Below are 20,270 nucleotides of genomic sequence, written 5' to 3' on the forward strand. Positions count from 1 at the left end.
CAGTGGTAGAGCTCAGATCATGCATCCAAGTGAACAATCACAATTTCATGGTAGGACAAACTAGGATCATGAGGTGGGACCTGGGGAAGGGCAGGGAATAATTTGATAATAGAGTGAGGGAAATTCATAGAAGGCTTTCCAGAGAAAAAATTTTTTCCTTGACACTGTCAACTCATGGTCTTCTTCTCTTCATTACAGGATCCTAGCTCTTCATGGACCAGTACAACCAAACAACAGTGACTGAGTTTGTTCTCCTTGGTTTCCCCAATGTGGATGACATACAGGTTTGGCTCTTTGCCTTGTTATTGCTGGCCTACCTCTTCACTATTTTTGGCAATTTGCTCATTTTTCTGGTCATCCGACTTGATTCTGCCCTCCACACACCCATGTATCACTTTGTCAGTGTCCTTTCCTTCTTGGAGTTATGGTATACAGCCACCACAATCCCCAAGATGCTTGCCAACTTACTTAGTGAGACAAAGACCATATCCTTTGCAGGTTGCCTATTGCAGACCTACTTTTTCCATTCCCTAGGGGCTTCTGAGTGCTACCTCCTCACAGCCATGGCCTATGACAGGTACCTGGCTATCTGCAGGCCCCTTCACTACCCAGCAATCATGACCCCAGCACTCTGTGCCAAGATGGCTGCAAGTTGTTGGACTTGTGGCTTCCTATGCCCCATCTCTGAAGTCATCTTGGTCTCCAGACTCCCATTCTGTGGCTACAATGAGATCCAGCATATCTTCTGTGACTTTCCACCCCTGCTGAGTCTGGCCTGCAAGGACACATCCATCAATGTTCTGGTGGACTTTGCCATCAATACCTTCATTATCATTATCACCTTCCTTTTCATTATGGCATCATATGGGAGGATAATTGGGGCTGTCCTAAAGATCAAGACAGCATCAGGGCGGAAGAAGGCCTTCTCTACCTGTGCTTCCCATCTCATAGTGGTTCTAATTTTTTTCGGTAGCATCATCTTTATGTATGTACGATTGAAGAAGAGCTACTCACTGACACTTGACCGGACCCTGGCTGTTGTCTACTCTGTGCTCACTCCACTGGTCAATCCTATAATTTATAGCCTTCGCAACAAAGAGATCATGAAAGCCATTAAGAGGACCATTCTCCGGTGGGGGGGACCAGCCAGTCCTACCCATCACTAATTTCCAATACTGATCTTATCTTGTCCTCATCAATGGATCATGCCCTCCCTGGCCCCAGTCACTGGTAACCCTATCCAGGTCCCACTCAATACTTGTCCCACCTATCAGTGACCACACCTAGTACTCTAGGCCTCAGGTTTCCAGTATGTATCCCTTGACTCTGGAGTGGAATTCTCCTGAGATCCTAAGTATCCCTAGTCAGCTAGTACATGAACTGACCAAACCCCCTAAAATTTTGTTTTTTTTGGCTAAATTCTAGATTATGTTCATATTCATTGGAAAATTATATTCCTTTTCATGAAACTGCTGAAATAGAAATTTGTGTGGTCAGAAATATGAATTTCTGATCATGTGAACCACTATTGAAAAACTTGGATCCTCTGCTGTATGCTCACTCACTAGCAGCACTGCCTTTAATTGACTATTCCTGGGTTCTATTCCTCTTTGCATTTGGCCAAATTAATTTTTAAAGGAATGTGCTTCGTTTTACAAGCTGCTTGTTGATTCTTTTTTCATAATTTTCTTGTGTTACTTTCATTTCTCTCCCCATTTTTCTTCTACCTCTCTCAACTAATTTTTAAAATCCTTTTTGAGCTCTTCCAAGAAGGCTTTTTGATCTTGAGACCAATTCATTTTGCCTCTTGAGGCGATTTGAGATTATTGTCCTCATCTGAGTTTTTGTTTTGCTCTTCCCTGTCCATACAGAAGCTCTCTTCCATTACTTATTCATATTGCAGCTTATTTTTTTAAAGTTGAAGTCTGCTCCTGGGGCACAAGATTCACTGTTTCAAGCTTCTTGTGCTGGGGGATAGAGGCTGTGTCACCAGCTTTCTATTCTGAGTCCTCTATGGCTTATGGATTTCTCACTGTCCTGGGCTTGCTCCCTGCACTTGCTCCAATTGCTAGGATGGCCAGGCCTGGTCATGCCTGCCCTGTGGGTGGCCCTCCAGCTGGCAGCCTGCCCTCTTCCCTGGTGCTGGTGACTTCTCTGACACCAGCTTTCTGAGCCAGAATCAGGGGGCATCCAAGAGCTTCCTGCTGATTTGCCCAGACCCCTTCCATACTGTGCTGTGCTCTGTGCTGTGCTGTGCTCCCCTTTTGCCTGAGTGAGACTGACCTTTCCTGAAGTCTTCTAAATTATCTCAAGTTGGAAGATTGTGTCTCTCTCTCTTTTTGTAGGTTCTGTAGTTTCAGAATCCATTTAGAGGCTTGATTTAATGTTGTTTTTGAGGGAAACTTGGGAGCACTCAGGCAACTTCCTGGCTTCTCTCCACCATCTTGTCTCTGCCCTCTATTCCTCTTTCTTTTGCCCTTGCACACTACCTTTACTATGGAGGATGATGTGGATTCAGCTCTAAAGTTGTTCCTCTTACCTCTGCAACCCAACAATAGTGACATATCTTAAATGAAGAAGATTGTTTCCCTTTGAATCACATATCTTCTGGGATTTCTGAAATTTCTGAATGTCTCAGAGACCATTTTCAGTGGTCAAATAAAAGTAAAGATTTGAGGAGATTGTGACATCCTTTTCTCTTTGTATTTTTCCTCTTGCCCATCATCCCTCCTTCTTTCTATCTCTCTTACTCTTTCTCTCTCTCCTGTCTCTCTCTGATTCTTTTTCTCCCTCCCCTTCCTGTTTTTGTCCCTACCACATGGAATATAGCTCTGTCGTTATCTCTCAAATTCCCTCACTATCTCTTGATATTTTTGCTCCCATCTTTGTCTCTTTCACGATCTTTCTGACATCAATCCTGTTTCTGACCACAACTCTGTATTTATTAAAAATTTCTGCCATGGAACTTGACAAGGGGAACATCCTATGCTTCTATATTTGTGCAATCCCCTGAAACTGATGCACTGCAAGAAAGTCTTTCAAGGGGGTGCTTGTCACAGCTTGGCTCTTAGCTCTCCTGGTGATTTGTGGAAAGGTCATATGGAGTCACAGGACCTCAGTTTTCTCTTCTGTAGCTGGCATAGTGTAGTGGCATAACACACCACTTTAGCTTTTTCTCAAGCTCTACATGTGAAAAGGTGATTTCTGCCCTACTTATAATTTGTTACATGTTGGGAAATTATCGAACTAGAGATACCATGCAGCTTCATCTTTACAAACCTAAAAGGAATGTCCATAAGGGAATCTCCATGCTATGACACAGTTACTCAGGAAGAATTATATTATTATGAAACAGTGTTGTGGGTGTCACATGTGACTAGGGAGTATGTGCAGCTGAGATTCACACATAGACTTCTGGAAAAGAAGCAGGGAGTCTGGCAGAAGCTTGAAATAAAAAAAAAGTCACAAGTTGCATCTCTCTAGGCCTAAGTTGGCTACTAATATGAATAACCAGACAGGGAGAGGGCTGGTATAGCTTAACTTCTGCTTACAATCTCTGGCCAACTAAAGAGCAGACTTGGATGGGAACTGTTATGTTTTCTGATACCTTCAGGGGTTCTCAATTTTTGGACTATTTTGTATATTCAATTTAATCCAATAAGTATTTATGAAAGATCTTGTGCATACAGAAATGGGGTTCTAGGGATATCCTACCTGTGTATACTTGGGTAACTTCCTCAGTATGCCATGAGCTTCACCTATTTGCATCTTCACCATTTGCATCTCCCCCACCTCTACATGACCCCATACATTGGCCTTTCACCCTTCTCCCTTCCATCCTCCCCTGCCACCTGCCTCTGGGTTAAGAGATATTTGAATTTAGAGCTATAAGTAGAGTTGATCAATTTCTTGTCTACATAGTCTGATCTCTGAATACCAGGACTGGATACTGTAAGAAGTGCAAAGGTTAGATAAAGCACAGTCTCTACTCTTACAGAGCTTATAGTCTAGTATGGGGAAAGACCACATATGGTTACAAATGTGTATTCATTCCCTCAAATTTAATGAACCTATTAAAGAATAACACTTGGCTAGGACCTGAGAAAAGCATAGCTTTCAGGAATAAAGAAAGAGGTTAGAGTCCCCCTATACCCTCCATGATCAGGTCACATCAGGAGTGTTGTGTCCAGTTCTGCGGACCAAAGTTTGAGAAGGATGGAGATGGAGAACACCCAGAGGAGGTTAAATGGGTAAGTATCTTGAGTTCAAGTCAATGAAGGTTAGTTGAGGGACCTAGGGGTGTTTAGCCTAGAAAAAGGAAGATTCAAGGGGTAGGAGCACAGACATTATAATGGTGTTCCAGTATCTGAAGGCCTTGTATGTGAAAGACGAATTCCATTTGTAGTTTGACCCCAGAGAACAGGACAAGGAAAAAAAAAACTGGTGGAAATCATAAAGTGAAAGGCTTAATTATCAAGAAAAAATCATTTAAATAAATAGGGCTGTCCCAAAACATAATGAGCTTCCTAGAGAGATGATGGTTTCTATCTCTTAGGAAGTCTTCAAGCAGAGACCAAAATAATAATAGTTACTAACAGCTAACATTTATATAATGCCTACTATGTGCCAGACACTGTACTAAATGCTTTAAAATATTATTTAATTTAATTCTCACAATAAACCTGGCAAGTGGGTTATTCACATTTTACAGATGAGGAAACTGAAACAAATAGAGGTTATATAACTTGTACAGGGTTACACAGCTAGTAAGTGTAAGATCTGAACTCAGATCTTCCTGATTTCAGCACTGCACATCTACCTGCTTTATCAGGGAATATTATAGTGGAGTTTCATTTTGTCCATGGGTTGGATTAGATAGAAAGGGTCTTGACAAACTGGAATGTGAAGAGTGTGACCAGGACTGTGATGGGACTGGAGATCAACATATATGAGGACCAGTTGAAAGAATTCAATTTTGATAAATGGTTCACTCACTTGCTTTTGCAATCATGCATTCTGTAGATTATATCAAAGCTATGGAGATTAGAGATGGGATGTAATGACCAAGAAACTGCAAAATGGCCAAAGCTGCTAAAATGTAGAATGGGAGTCATGTTATGAAGAGTTTTAAATGACAAAATAGTTTATATTTCATCCTGGAAGTAATAGGAAGTGACTAGATATCATTGATCATGAGTGGGGAGGGTGATGGGGTCGGTCTTATACATTAAAAAAAATTACCTTGGTAGCTGAGTGGGGAATGGATTGAAGGAATGTCTGCTTGCCATATTTTCTCCTTGACTTGGGAGCTCTGAAATTTGGCTATAATTTTCCTGGAAGTTTTCCTTATGGGATCTCTTTAAGGAGGTGATCAGTGGATTTTATCAATTTCTATTTTACCTTCTGCTTCTAGAATATCAGGGCAATTTTCCCTGACAATGTCTTGGAAAATGATGCCTAAGCTCATATTTTGATCATGGTTTTCAAATAGTCAAATAATTTTCAAATTATAGATTTAAGTAATAAGAAAATTGAAGTATGAAGACCATATATAAGACTGTTGTAATAATCTATGCAAGAGTAGATGAAAGTATGAACTAAGGTGGTACCTATGCAGGTAGAAAAAATAGCTAAATTAAAAGATTCGGCAAAGAATTGGATATGTGGGATAAGAGATAAGGAAGAGTTGAGAATGGTGCTGCAGTTTTCTCGATAGATTGGGTGACTGGGATGAAGATGGTATCTTTGCTAGTAATAGGGAATTTAGGAAGAAGGGATTTTTTAAGTTTTCTTTTCTTTTTAAATTTTCAACATTTGTTTTGATAAGATTTCTAGTTTCAAAATTTTCTCCATCCCTCCCCTCCGGCCCCCCTCCCCAAGACAGCAAATTATCTGATATAAGTTATATATGTACAATCACATTAAACATATTTCTGCATTAGTCATGTAATGAGAGAAGAATCAAAGCAAAAAGGAAAAACCTCAAAAAAGAAAAACAACAACAACGAAACAATAGAAATAGTATGGGTCAATCTGTATCCAGATTTGACAGTTCTTTTTTCTGTATTTGGAGAGCATTTTCCATCATGAGTCCTTTGGAACTATCTTGGACCATTGCATTGCTGAGAAGAATCAAGTTTAACACAGTTGATCAACACACAATGTTGTTGATACTGTGTACAATGTTCTCCTGGTTCTGTTCATCTCACTCATCATCAGTTCATGCAAGTCCTTCCAGGTTTCTCTGAAATCGGCCTGCTCATCGTTTCTTACAGCACAATAGAATTCCATTACATTCATATACCACAACTTGTTCAGCCATTCCCCAATTGATGGGCATCCCCTCAGTTTCCAATTCCTTGTCACCACAAAAAGAGCAGCTATAAATATTTTTGTACATGTTGGTCCTTTTCCAGAAGGGATTTTTTTTAAGAAAACAAAATTAGTCAGTTAATAAACACTTATTAAGCACCTACTATATGCCAGGCACAGTGCTAAGTCCTAGGGACACAAAGAAAGGCAAAAGATTGTCCTTGCTCTCAAGAAACAAGAAGTTAGGAAGAAGGCAGGATTTAGGAAATAGGCTGATAAGTCTTGGATATGTTGTGCTTAAGATGTCATTCAATCATCCTGTTTGAGATGTCCAATAGGCAGTGAAAGGTGTAAGATTAGAAGTAAGTAGAGAGGTAAGGGTGGAATAAGTAGATTTGAGAATTATTAATATAGTGATGATAAATGAATTCATAGGAACTGATGGGATCACCAAATGAAATAGTATATAGAGAGAAGAGACCTCAAGACAGAGCCTGGTAGATTATTCACAGTTAGTGGGTGGAAGAAGATACAGTAAAGGAAGCTTAGAAGGAGTGGTTAGGAAAGGAGAAGGAAGAGAGAGTAGTGCCATGAAAGCATGCAGAGAAGAGAGTATTAAGCATAAGGTGATTAACAGGGGGCAGCTAGGTGGCACAATGGATAAAGCACTGGCCCTGGATTCAGAAGGACCTGAGTTCAAATCCGGCCTCAGACACTTGACACTAGCTGTATGACCCTGGGCAAGTCACTTAACCCTCATTGCCCTGCAGAAAAAAAAAAAAGAAAGAAAAAAAAAGAAGGCAATTAACAGTACCAAAAGCTGCAGAGAAGTCAAGAAGGAGGAAGATAAGGAAAGATCATTATATTTGTCAGTTAAATCATTGTTAGTAATTTTGGAGACAGAGGTTTCACTTGAATGAGGTCTACAGTCAGACTTAAGAGATTAAAAAAAAAGTAAGAGGACAGGAAGTAGAGGTATTTATTGAAGATAACTTTTTCCATGAGTTTAGCCACAAAAGGGAAGACACATATGGGACAATAGATAGCAAGAATGGATGAATCAAATGAAGGTTTTGTTAAGGAGAAATGGGCATTCTTTTAGACAGTTAATAGACAGATATATTGAAGAGAAATGAGAGAGTAGGAATGATAATGGGGAATATCTATTGGAGAAGACAGGATGGAATGGGATCCCCAATGTATGTAAAAGGGCTTGCCTTGACAGGGAAGAAGGCCACCTCATTATGAGTGAGTGAGAGAGAGAGAGAGAGGTGAAAATGGATATAGTGGCATAGGGTATTTGGATATGAGTTGCGGAGGAGGGGAGAAGAGGAAGCTCTTGGCTGATGGCCTCATTTTTTCAGTGAAATATGAAGTAATAATCACATCTGAGAGGGTGGGGAGAAGGGAAGGTATGGAAGGTTTGAGGAGAGATGAAAAGATTTGGAAGAATGGCTGTAGTGAGTGGAACAGTGGATCATTTAGGGAGATAGTAAAGGATTACTTTGAAATAGTGAGGGCCCTTTGAGATTATATAACATACATATGTAGTGGATCCAGTCAACATGTTTTTTTTTCTGATGTTAGTTAGATGTCCAAAAGGTAGTTGGTGGGGGACTGAAGCTCAGAAGAGAGATAATGAGTAAATATATAGATTTGGGTAGCATCTGTATAGAAGACAATTAAACCCATTGAAACTGATAAGATTACCAAATGAAGTAATACAAAGTGGGGTTTTAATCTAGGGTCAATGGAGTTTTGTTTTTATTTTGTTTTTGGATGAAAAAAAGTTTATTTGTATATCAGTATAATTCACCTTCTTGCTAATCTTACGTATTTTATTTTATGCATTTTTGTCAGTGAGCAAATAAGCAAGTGGTAAGCACCTATTATGTGCCAGGTATTGAATTAAGCATTGGGGATACAAAGAAAGGCAGAAAGCCGTCCCTATTCTCAAGGGACAGCCTAATGGAGGAGACAACATGGAAATAGGATGGATAAAGAATGTATATATATATATATATATATACACACATGTTTATATGTAGCATATATTATATTTTTATATAGGCTAAATTGTAGATAATCAATAGAGGGAGGACACTAATATTAAATAGGATTGGAGATGACATTCTTAGGAAGGGTCCATCAATTTTACCAGACCATCAAAGAGGTCCATGACACATTAAAAAGATTAAGAATCTCTTGTATGGAGGGGTAAGAGCAGAGGTTACAGGACAAAATCTTGGAGGACCATCCCTGGTAAACATCTGGACTTCCACTTGAAGAAAAAGAAATCTGTGATTTTTAGAGAAGTAAATTGTCTCTAATGATCTATTCAGAGCTCTAGTCTAATACTATGATGGAATTCCTTTAGGAGGAAGGAGGTGTAGGGAGGGAATAAGCATTTGCATAATACCTATTATATGCTAGGCAGTGGCACTTTATATAAATATTATCTTCCCACATATTGATCATCACAACAAATTTGGAAGGCAGGTGCTGTTCTTTACCTCTATTTTATAGTTGAAGAAACCAAGTTAGATAGAAGTTAAATGACTTGTTTAGAGTCAGAAAGCCAGAAAGTGTTTAAGAGTCGAATTAAACTCAAGTCTTCTAAATTCCAGGATCATTGCTCTATCCACTGCACCACATTGCTGAACTTGGTATTGCTAGGATGATAACTCCTCACAGTCCAGTGAGACCCACCTTCTTCTCCATCAACTTATGTAGGCCTTATAATACCACCCTAAGGGCTTAGAGTCTTTCTCAGAGGGATGAACTTGGCATTGCTATAAAGATCATGATCTTCCCATCAGATCTACACTATTCTACAGTAGTTAGATTGTAGAAATGAAAGACAAAGTTGGAGTTTTTTTCCTTGATATCATGGCTCAATCCTTGGCTACTTCTCTATTTTTTGACCATATACTACTTCGTCTTCTCTCCAAAAGCTGACACTATATGTGTATTACTCACCCTTCTCCAGAAGGCTGGGTCTTGGAAATCTCCAAGAATTTAATATTGTCCTGGAAATCCCTTCTCATCTTTCCAGTAGTCTGGACTATGTGGCCCCACCCTTATCTGGGGCCATGTAGTTGAAAGATCCCACCATTGCTGTTTCTGGCCACCTCTTGGTTTGTACGTGTAAAATCACATGTAAATTATATCCTTCTGACTCAGCCCAGCTAAAACCAATATCAGACACTCATGGGAGAAGTTTGTGTGGATATATGGGCTTCCCCAGCGACCCCCCCCTACACCAAGGTCCACCCTTTTCTCTACTGTGGTTCTCTCTCCAGCTGTCATCCAGAGTTCTACAAATTAACACTCCAATGAAAACTCCAATGAAAAGTCAAGGTAGCTCCAATCTACCAGAGTCTGAGGCAATCAAATGATCCCCTGACTTAGATTTAATTGTTCATCCTCAATGAAATATGGTTGATTGGCAAGTACTGAGGCCCAGGAGATATACACAGTCATATCAATGAAGTATTAATGGATAGTTCACAGATTCACTAAAGGAAGATTCATTTCCCTTAACACATCAAGTTGATTGGCTTCCCTCTGCATATATTATTCAAGAGGGAGCAAATTAAGTCTAAATGACAGGTCCAGGTAAAATTCTATGGAATAGGGGCAGCTAGGTGGCACAGTGGATAAAGTACTGGCCCTGGATTCAGGAGAACCTGAGTTCAAATCCAGCCTCAGACACTTGACACTTACCAACTGTGTGATCATGGGCAAATCACTTAAACCTTATTGCCCCACCAAAAAAAAAAAAAAAGCAAAAAAGCTTTTCTGGTGATCTCTCTGTGCCAACATGCCTCTCGCAAAAGATCTCCTGTACCTCTCTCCCGAGGAGGAGAAGTAGAAACACAGGAAGAAGCATCTGGTGCAGAGTCCAAATTCGTATTTCATGGATGTAAAGTGCCCGGGCTGCTATAAAATCACCACTGTCTTCAGCCATGCACAAATGGTGGTTCTCTGTGTCAGATGCTCCACTGTACTTTGTCAGCCTACAGGAGAAAAGGCTAGACTTACAGAAGGATGCTCCTACAGAAGGAAGCAGCACTAATGACTGAATCAAGATGAATGAGGAAGTGTAAAGAATAAAATAAATTTAGTACAAAAAAATTCTATGGAATAGTTGAATATGGATTACTTTGCCTTGTAGGCTGGAAGTATGGATTGTATCTTCAAAAAGGAGGTGATTTAGTTAAACCTTGAGGAAAGAGAAGAGCTCTACTTGATAAGGAAGGAGGTGGGGTAGATTGGTATTGCAGGAGTGGGTAATGGAGTAAAAAAAAATCAAGGAGAGCAAGAGAAAATGAGAAGAGAATAGGAGTTCAATTTTGCTGGATTTCTTTACTTCTGAAAAAGTTGTCACAGTAATGTAGGTAGTGAGGTAATCAGGACTCTCATGTATCTAAGAGTCTCTGATTATTCTAATATTCCTTTCAGTTTTAAACCACTCAGTCTTTCTCTCTTCTCTACCAATTGACCTCATTTCTCCCAGAAAGACTTCTCTTGAAATAAGGAAGGGCTGAGAGCTGTCCAATGTAACTCAGACCCTGGGGAAGGTAAGTGACTTCTCCAAAGTTTCACAACAGTGGTGTTTGAATATAAAACTCCCAAGCCATACCTCCATTTTAAAATGTATTAAGTTTACATCATCTTATCTGAGCTTCACAAGGACCCATGATATGTTGGATATATTAGAGGGGGAATATAAATCCAGATCTCTCCTGATTCCAAAGCCAGAACACCTTTCATTATTACAGTGTGTTTAGCAAGCAGAGTTCCCTCCTCCCACCCAACCCAAGATCAGGTTGTTAGTTGATTATTAATAAGGAGACCTTTGCTAGAAATTTACAGAGACCTTGGTGCTAATGAGCATTCCTCACTACATTTGTTTCCTGCTCTTCCTGGGGGAGAAATAACTGAAACTCCAGGAGTTATGATTGTAGGATCCCTGGGGATTCTCTTCTTCTTTAAGGGCTCTCTGTAGATAAGGTGGATACTAGGGAGGGTATATTCTGATTTCCACCATGCCAGTCCTTCCCTTCCCCCCACCCCAACACTCTAGTGACCTTTCTAGCAGTGATCTTAGACATTTCAGGTTATAAAAAGGACAGAATATGGTGCTGGAGCTGAGATGTGGAGAGTGCTGAAAAAGAAAGGAAGTTATCAACTTAGTCTAGCCTCAGACATCTGGGCTTCCATTTTCTGGTCTCTGAGCCAGGTCCTTACTGATGTCTGGGGTAAGCAGTTGGATAGTCAGTCATTCAATTGCACTCTCTCGTCCTGCCCTTGATTTTCATTAATTCTTTATCAATCCTCGATTCTTGATCTGCACCCTATGAGCATTAGCAGGAAATTATAGAAAGAGGAAGAAGCCCTACAATTCTATCATACAGTGGTCCAGTCCCAGAGAAATACTATCTCAAAATATTGGTTGTGTATGACAAATCATGGGTGACAGTGTGGATGAAGGCAAAAAACTCTTGGCTTAGTGTCGGGAGGTCTGGGTTTAAGATATTAAAAATGACAGGTCTACCTAAGATAAACTTCTTATTCAGTACCATACTATTTTTAACATATTGTCTCAATACACCAATGAGAAATTAATATTTCTGCAGTTGTTTAGATCTGTCTTTATTTATGTGAAAAGTGTTTTGTGATTGTGTTCATAAAGTTACTGGTTTTGTCTTGGCTGGTAGATACTCAAGAATTTTATATTGTCTGCATTTATGTTAAATAGAATTTATCTCTTGCTGCTGGGTTTTGTTAGTAGTATATAGAAATGCTGATGATTTATGTGGGTTTATTTTATGTGCTGCAACTTTGCTAAAGTTGTTAATTGAACAAGTTTTTTAGTTGATTGTCTAGGGTTATTTAAGTATAACATCATATCATCAGCAAAGAGCAAAAGTTTTTTTTTTCCTCACTGACTACTTTTATTTCTTAAACTTATTTTTCTTGTCTTTTTGATATAGCTACAATTTCTAGTGCAATATTGAATAATAGTGGTGATAATGAGCATACTTGCCTATCTTATTGGGACAGTTTCAAGTTTATCATTATTACAGATATATACTACTTATCATTTTAAGAAAGGTTCCATTTATACCTATGCTTCTTAGCAGTTTTTTGTTGTGGTTTTGTTTTGTGAGGCAATTGGGATTAAGTGGCTTGCCCAGGGTCGTAATGACTCCACTGCCAGTGTTCTTTCCATTCTACCACCTAGCTATCTCTAATAAACCACTTCATGAGTTCAAATCTGTCCTCAGAAACTCACTAGTTATGTGACCCTGGGTAAGTCACTTAACCCTATTTCCCTCAGTTTCTTCACCAATAAAATGAGCTGGAGAAGGAAATGGCAAACCACTCCAGTATCTTTGCCAACAAAACCCAAAGAGCTCACAAAACATTGTGCATGATGGAACAACTGAAGAACAATGGTATATTATCCCCAGCCACAAACTCATCACATTTCCTCTTCATTCTTTCACATTCTGAACCCAGCCTCATACTCTTCTCCTACAAGACCTTTGGCCTTTTATCTCCTATTGTCTTTTATCTCATCAAGTAGGTAAGTCATATCAACAAGCATTTATTAAACACTTTTATTATTAGAAATCCCATAAGTAGTTAGTCATAAGATCATAGAATTCTAGGGCTGGAAGGAGCCTTAAACACTATCTCTAATCGAATCCTTTAATTTGTCAGATGAGGAAACTGGAGTTGCAGGGACAGTGAGTAATTAGGTCAAGCTCAGACAACCCCAGAACCAGAGACAGAATCCAAGGCTCCTAACTTCCAAGCCACTGCTTTCCATATAATAATAATAATTCACAGCTATATATGTCTTTATCTTTTTAGAAGACATTATGATTAACCACCAAGTATTATTCCCATTTACAGATGAAAAAACTGAGGGACAGATAGAGAGTTACCCATGGTCACATCTCTAACAAATGGCAGAACTAGGACTAAAACCCAGTAATTTCTTTCTGACCAGTTGCCAGCTCCCCTTACAATTTTTGGCTTGAGAGCTCCCAAAGCTGCTGCAGCTTTTGCCACAATGACTTGTTCCTGCCACTAGTGTTTCATTCATGTGTGTTCTTTTGTTTATTTTTATTTTAAATTTATGGAACAAAAAAGCATTTCCATAACAGTAGAAAAAAAAGATGATTGGATATGAAGCCACAAATCTATTAGGTACAACTTGCTATTCCTTTTAAATCTATCTTAAAGTTATCATGTAAATTTATTTTCCCCTTTTCTTTCCTTCTCTCCCCCGCCCCAACCCACCCTAATGATGGCTACCATAAGACTCAAACATGTATATATGTTTAAAATCACTCTATACATACTTCTATTAATCAGTTATTTCCCTTGGTATAGATAATATCTTCCTACACATGTTCTTTGTAGTTAATTTGGGTATTTAGTATAGTCAAAATGACTCGGTGACTCAATGTTGTTCTTAAACAATATTACTGTCATTGTATACAATGGTCTCTTGGTTCCTCTCATTTTGTTCTTCATTATTTCATTCAAGTCTATCCATGTTTTTCTAAGTTCACTGACCTCATCACTTCTCATAGCACAGTAGTATTACACAGATCATATACTACAATTTGTTCAGCCATTTCACAAATGAAGGGCATCAACACAATTTCCAGTTCTTTGCTGCAACAAAGAGAGTTACTATAAATATTTTAGAACATATAGGTTCCTTTGCTTTTCCCCTAATAATCTTGGAAATAGACCTAGTAGTTCTAGGTTCTGGGTTCTGGGCCATCCTCCACCTTCATGTGATAGATCTCTCTTTTTAACCTCCTAAATTGTCTTTGGCTGGAAAATGTTTCACTCTGACATTTTGTTGGACTTTGACATTCCAGAATTTGATTTGAGGTATTATTTTAAAGTTGTTTGGAAGGGAATGTTGGGAGACTCAGCTGAGTGCTTTCTTTACTCTGCCATCTTGACTCCACCCCTAGAAATCCTGTCACTTTCTTTGATTAAATTATCAATTATTTCTATAATTTGTTATTTGATTTATTAATTCTTTAGGATTAAATTATTTAATCTCAAATTAATTTTAATATTTTCTTCAAAGGTCTGTAATTGAATATAATTGTATTTAATTTTGGTCAGTAAGGGTATGTTTAGTATTTATTTTTCCTTGCCCAGTCAATGATCATAGGTTCTTATACTTTTGTTCTTGGCTTTTATTTTCCCTTAACAATATACCCACCAAAGTTGGAGTTCGTTTTGCTTATGGTTAATCTTCTGTCTCTATCCTCCTTAACCCTATTCCCCTTAACTCATCCCAACCTGTTTCTTTGTTAAGTTTAACATTTCTACATCAAAGTCTTTATTTGCATGTGTGTATCTGTTCAACTTTTTTTCTGTTCATTTAGATTCAATTGAGGTTCAGATGCAGACTACTTCCCCAACCCCTTCTTCTGAGTTTATATACCGTTTTTTTTTCTCATGTAGCTCCAATTCTGTGAGTTACTCCTTCTAGAAAAACAAAGCAAAACAAAACAAAAACCCTTCTCCATTTCCTTTCCCTTTTTTGCCTAGCTGGAAATTCTAGCCTTTTGTGCCTAGGAGGTACAGTGGAAAGAACGTGGGATCTGGTCAGAAGATCTAGGGTCATATATCTACTCTGATACTTCATGTGTGACCTTGGACAAGACACTTATTCCCCCCTGGATATTAGTTTTCTCATCTGTAAAATTAAGGGTTTGAACTAGATGAATACGTCTGGTTAAATCTCTTCCAGCACTGGATTTGTGATATTCTGAATTGCCACTGTCAAAATGCCCATATATTACTCAGGGGTGGAGAACCTTCATTAAATTAATTTGAAAGTTTAGCTAGATGTCACCATAGAGAGCAGGGTCCTAATGGAATGGAATGGACAGAAAAGAGAGAGTTTATTTTAGGGATGAAACTGTGGAGTTGGTAAGCATCAGGAAGGATTTCAGATAATATTTAGGGAAGGTGTTTGAGACCTTGAACATTTGGAGCCAATATGAAGCTACTACTAGCTATTTTGAGTTTCTGAATGGGGGAGGGATATCAAAAGTATGAAAATAATCAGTTTCATTCCTTTTGGAGCTATGTTGACTCTATCAGATATTTTTGGTTGAGGGTCTAGATCAGACAATTTTGGACTCCCAAAATTCTTACTTGCTTCTGGAGGGCTTAGAAATTATTCTTAAAGGACCTATTGAAATTAGCTCATTTCTAGTTAGTAGAGATTTGTTTTGCTACTTGAAGGCTTTGGGGGTGAATGAAATTTTATCATGTGAGAATCCAAGTATTTCTTTGAGAAGTCCCTGCATTGTGGCCAAAATGCATAGATACTCATCAACCAACCTCATTTTTATGAGTCAAAGATTCAGAGAAAAAAGGGACCTGAGAAAATAGTCTAGTCCAACACTTTCATTTTATGCCTAAGGAAACTGAAACCCCAAAGGGCTTAGTGACTTGCATAATGTCACACACATAGAAAGTAGCAGAGCCGATTTGTCTTCAGCCTTTGCTGGGGTGGATCCAAACTTAACCCCAAGGAAGATATGGGGAGCACACTCACCTGGTGTGGTCAGGAAGGAAGGCAAAGTCAGGTTCAGAAAACTCTTAGAGGGTAGGAGGATGAAGATTTAATTCAATTTAATAAGCAATTATTACAGTACCTATTTTGTACCACACTAGGTTCTAGGGTAGAAAGACAGAAATGAAAACTATTCCTTCACTCAAGGAGTTGCAATCTATTGGATAGAATAAGTAATTTAACTAGAAAAATAATATGAATTAGCAAAAAATGAATTAGTGAAGGAAAGTGGAGGTTTCTCCCTTCCACTATATCTATATCTATATCTTACCTGGCTTTCTCTTTGCCTCCTAGGACCATGATCAAAAAGAAATGGACACTGGGAACTGGAGCAAGGTGACAGAGTTTATTATCTTGGGTTTTCCTCAACTTCAGGGTATCCAGACTTATCTCTTTCTCCTACTGCTTCTCATCTACCTTATCACCATCCTGGGAAATTTAGTGATCTTTCTGGTGGTCAGATTGGATGCTAAACTCCACACACCAATGTACCAATTTGTTAGTGTCCTCTCCCTCCTTGAACTCGGATACACAGCTGCCACCATCCCTAAGATGCTTGCTAACCTTCTTAGCAAAAAGAAGACTATCTCATTTTTGGGTTGTCTCCTTCAGATCTACTTCTTTCACTCTCTTGGAGCTTCTGAGTGCTATCTTCTCACAGTCATGGCTTATGACAGATATCTGGCTATATGCCGGCCCCTCCACTACCCTACCCTCATGACCCCAAGACTCTGTGTTAAGATGGCTGTAGGTTGCTGGCTGGCTGGCTTGGCAGGGCCAATAGTTGAGATCTCACTGGTTTCTCAGCTCCCGTTCTGTGGTCCCAACCACATTCAGCATATCTTTTGTGACTTTCCCCCAGTATTAAGTTTGGCTTGCACAGACACCTCTGTCAATGTCCTGGTGGACTTTATAATCAACTCCTGTAAGATCTTAGCAACCTTCCTGTTGATCCTCACCTCCTATGTACAGATTATTCAAACTGTCTGCAGAATACCTTCAGCTGAGGGCAAGAAGAAGGCATTTTCCACTTGTGCCTCCCATCTTACTGTGGTCCTCATCTTCTTTGGGAGTATACTCTTTATGTATGTGAGACTGAAGAAGAGCTACTCACTTGATTATGATCGAGCACTGGCTGTTGTCTACTCCATACTCACACCCTTCCTTAACCCCTTCATCTATAGTCTACGCAATAAAGAGATCAAGGATGCTTTGAGGAGGCAGTTGCAGAGGGCAGGGATCCTACATATTTAACCTTAAGTGTCATTATGATAAAGGAAGTGGGGGACAAGATGGTTGGCTTGTTGGTTTGGTGTATATTGGGAAGGGTTGATTTCCTGGGGCAATAAATAATACTTTCAACTTTTGTGTTTCAATTTTGAGGATGGAAACTTGAGCAGCTGTTCCTTTGCTTTCAACTCCTCTACCAATTTCCTCATTTCCTTCACTGACTTCATCAGTATGTAACAACAGGGGTCACTGTGTTGCAAGGTTTAGGAGGTCAGAGTGGGCATGAAACTGAAGTCACAACCTCTCCTTTTAATTCTTTTCTCCCTAAAACCATCTCAAGTCTGTCAGTGGGTCAACAAAGCTTTTTAGATTTAATGAATGAAAGATCCCAAATTTCTCTTTATAGTTATGATTGTGGAAGCTAGTAAAAATACTAGATAAATGACTTACAAGCTAAGCCCCTACTTAAAGAGAGTTTCTCTTTAAAGTTCCTAGCTCAGTGCCAAAAGAAAGCATCCCAGATAATGTCTTTGTGTGTAGCTAAAACTACCAAAAATTTCCCCGTGTGCCTTCATACCACAAAGAGGCACAAGGAAATACACATGTATGGGCTGAAGTGTTTATGAAAAGAGAAACTAGATTAGTAAAAAAAAATATGCAGTTTCTAGCAGAGTCAATGAAGGGGCTCAGAAATAGTACATATTGCATGTAACCAATGAAGAGCAAGGGAAGAGGTACTACAACAGTTACTTCTTTCACATCTTTATAATACATTTGTTTTTTGTCAGCATTTTAACTATATGGGAAAATAGCAGTGATAAAAAAGAGCCTTTATATATTTCTACTTGCCCCCATTGTTGTCACTTCTAATCATAGGCCTAGAAGAGGAAATTGTGTTTCATCTACTGAACATCACACTGCTGATGTTAAAACTGCTCCCTGCCACATTTATCCTCTCCACTGCAAATGTTGATTGGAAAATCACAAGCCAGTTCCATTTTCCTATTGCTAGTCTTTTTAAAAATCTTTCCAAAAGTCATTTTAAGTGCCATCACCATCCCAAAATCATGTGATATTTCCTTAGCTCAGGAGATAATTAAAAACCCCAAATCCCAGAAGTTGCTACAGGTCTAAAGCATGCTCCTTACTGTTGGGGAATCCTTTGAGATAGCTGTTATGAGTCAATTCACTGAATTGAATTTAATGAGAAGAATATGATATATACTAAAAATATGATATGAGGGGCTTGAGGAATATTTGAGAACAAAAAATATAAATTTTGGCTGGGAGAGAAGATTTAATTTCCTCCAAAGATAATGATTACAATCGAGACATATGTAGTTCTTTAAATTCATTTTATCTTTCTGGACTCATAACAATACTTTAAAATATAAGAAAGCTGAGACTATATGGAGATAAAAACTAATCCATAGGAACAGAACCAATGAATTTTAGAATTTGAATTTAGGCAAAGAACTGTGTTTCCTTCAATTAGAAAATGGCCAGGCAAGTTGTATTATATGAATGTAATGGGATTTTATTGTGCCATAAGAAGTGATGAAGTACATAGATTCAGAGAAGCTTGGAAAGACTTGTATAAACTGATGCAGAGTGAAGTGAGCAGAAAAAGAGAACATTTTTATAATAATAATGTTGCAAAGACAAACCACTTTGAAAGTCTTAATGATTCTGATCAAGGTGATGACCAGAAAACCCATGTTGATCCATGCTATCCACTTTCTGACCAATAAAAAATGCATTCAAAATGCAAGACAACATATATTTTTGGAAATGGGCAATGTGGAAAAATATTTATTTTACTTAAAAGCATATTCATTACAAGGATTTTGGTTTTCGTTTTTTAATGGGTGTGTATGAGAGAGAAAGAAAATAAATGCTTGTCAATTAAAAAAAAACAGACTATAGCTTCTTGAGAGCAAGGACTGTCTCGTATTTCTTTGTATCCTTAGTGTTTAGCACATTGCTTAAGCACATAGTAAGCATTTAGTAATATTTGTTCACTAGATTTTCCTGACTCAGAGTCAACTGCTTATCTACTACAGCATGCTACTTTAAGATCTCAAAGGCTTTTCATACTTAGCATCTTAATGGATCTTCTCATTTCACAAGTGAGGCAATTAAGGCCCAGGCAGGTGAAATGACTCACCTGAGGTCACACATACAGTAAATGAGTCAAATCCATATTTTCTGATTTCAATGCTATTTCCTTTACATTGTGTCAATATTCATTCAGATGTCTAGATGATAATTTGTAATGGATGCTAAAGAGCTGGATTCTTATCACTTTGTGTGTCATGGGCAGTCTAGTGAAGCTTATGAAACCCTCTAAAAATAATGTTTTTAAATGAATAAAATGAAATACACTGGACTACATAGGAAATCAACTATATGGAAATACAGTTATCCACATAAAAAACCAAGGTTATGGACAGCAGATTCAGAACCCCTTCTATAGAGTGAATTCATGCATGGGGGACAAGGTTTCATTCAGATCGGTCTTCTAAAATATCTTCTAATTATAGGATTCCATCATTCTACTTAGCAGTAGAGTAAATATTAGAACACAGGTTTTCTCAATACCAGTCTTACCACATGCCATGACATTCCTCAGTATCAGGAAAATATAAACTTGTTCAGTCATTGTAATCATAATTTTCCTTTCTAAATGCTTGTCAACCATCTCTTTGATTGTGTGTTCCAGAATCTTCTAGAAATTGAAATAAGTCTCACTGTTTTAGAGTTTGTAGGTCTTGTTCTCTTCATTTTTTAAAAATTTTAAAAATTGAGTCAATATATGCACTTCTCCAATCCTATATAACCTCTCTCATTTTGCTTTCGGGTATCACTGATGATATTTCATCAATCACAGTTTCTGGTCCTTTAGGGACCCCAGAAATGTAGTTTATCTGAGCCAGGCAATTAGAATTCATCAAGAGGTAGTTAGATGATTTCTTATTAAGTCCTCAAGTATTTTGGGTAACCACTCCTCGTTGATAATTTCTAATCTCTAGTCCAGTGTAAGGACCATTTTTCTTGGGAGATTAAAAAAATAAAACTTGAGCAGCTCTGATTT

The 20,270-nt window shown here is 38.4% G+C and overlaps 2 protein-coding genes and 1 pseudogene across 2 annotated transcripts; all 3 read left to right on the top strand.

Moving 5' to 3' along the window:
• Nucleotides 1-212: 212 nt before the first annotated feature.
• On the top strand, nucleotides 213-1,166 carry LOC122754727 (olfactory receptor 6N2). Its single transcript, XM_044003197.1, has one exon. The coding sequence runs from the start codon at nucleotides 213-215 to the stop codon at nucleotides 1,164-1,166; it is 954 nt and encodes a 317-aa protein (XP_043859132.1).
• An 8,969-nt stretch (nucleotides 1,167-10,135) lies between these two features.
• On the top strand, nucleotides 10,136-10,390 carry LOC122756319 (annotated as a pseudogene).
• Nucleotides 10,391-16,258: 5,868 nt separating this feature from the next.
• On the top strand, nucleotides 16,259-17,200 carry LOC122754728 (olfactory receptor 6N1). Its single transcript, XM_044003199.1, has one exon. The coding sequence runs from the start codon at nucleotides 16,259-16,261 to the stop codon at nucleotides 17,198-17,200; it is 942 nt and encodes a 313-aa protein (XP_043859134.1).
• Nucleotides 17,201-20,270: the final 3,070 nt, after the last annotated feature.

This window comes from Dromiciops gliroides, chromosome 4, assembly GCF_019393635.1.
Source record: "Dromiciops gliroides isolate mDroGli1 chromosome 4, mDroGli1.pri, whole genome shotgun sequence".
Taxonomy (NCBI): domain Eukaryota; kingdom Metazoa; phylum Chordata; class Mammalia; order Microbiotheria; family Microbiotheriidae; genus Dromiciops; species Dromiciops gliroides.

What these genes read in the sequence shown, in the direction of transcription:
- LOC122754727 (XM_044003197.1), top strand. Translation starts at nt 213, where the DNA reads ATGGACCAGTACAACCAAACAACAGTGACTGAGTTTGTTCTCCTTGGT.
- LOC122754728 (XM_044003199.1), top strand. Translation starts at nt 16,259, where the DNA reads ATGGACACTGGGAACTGGAGCAAGGTGACAGAGTTTATTATCTTGGGT.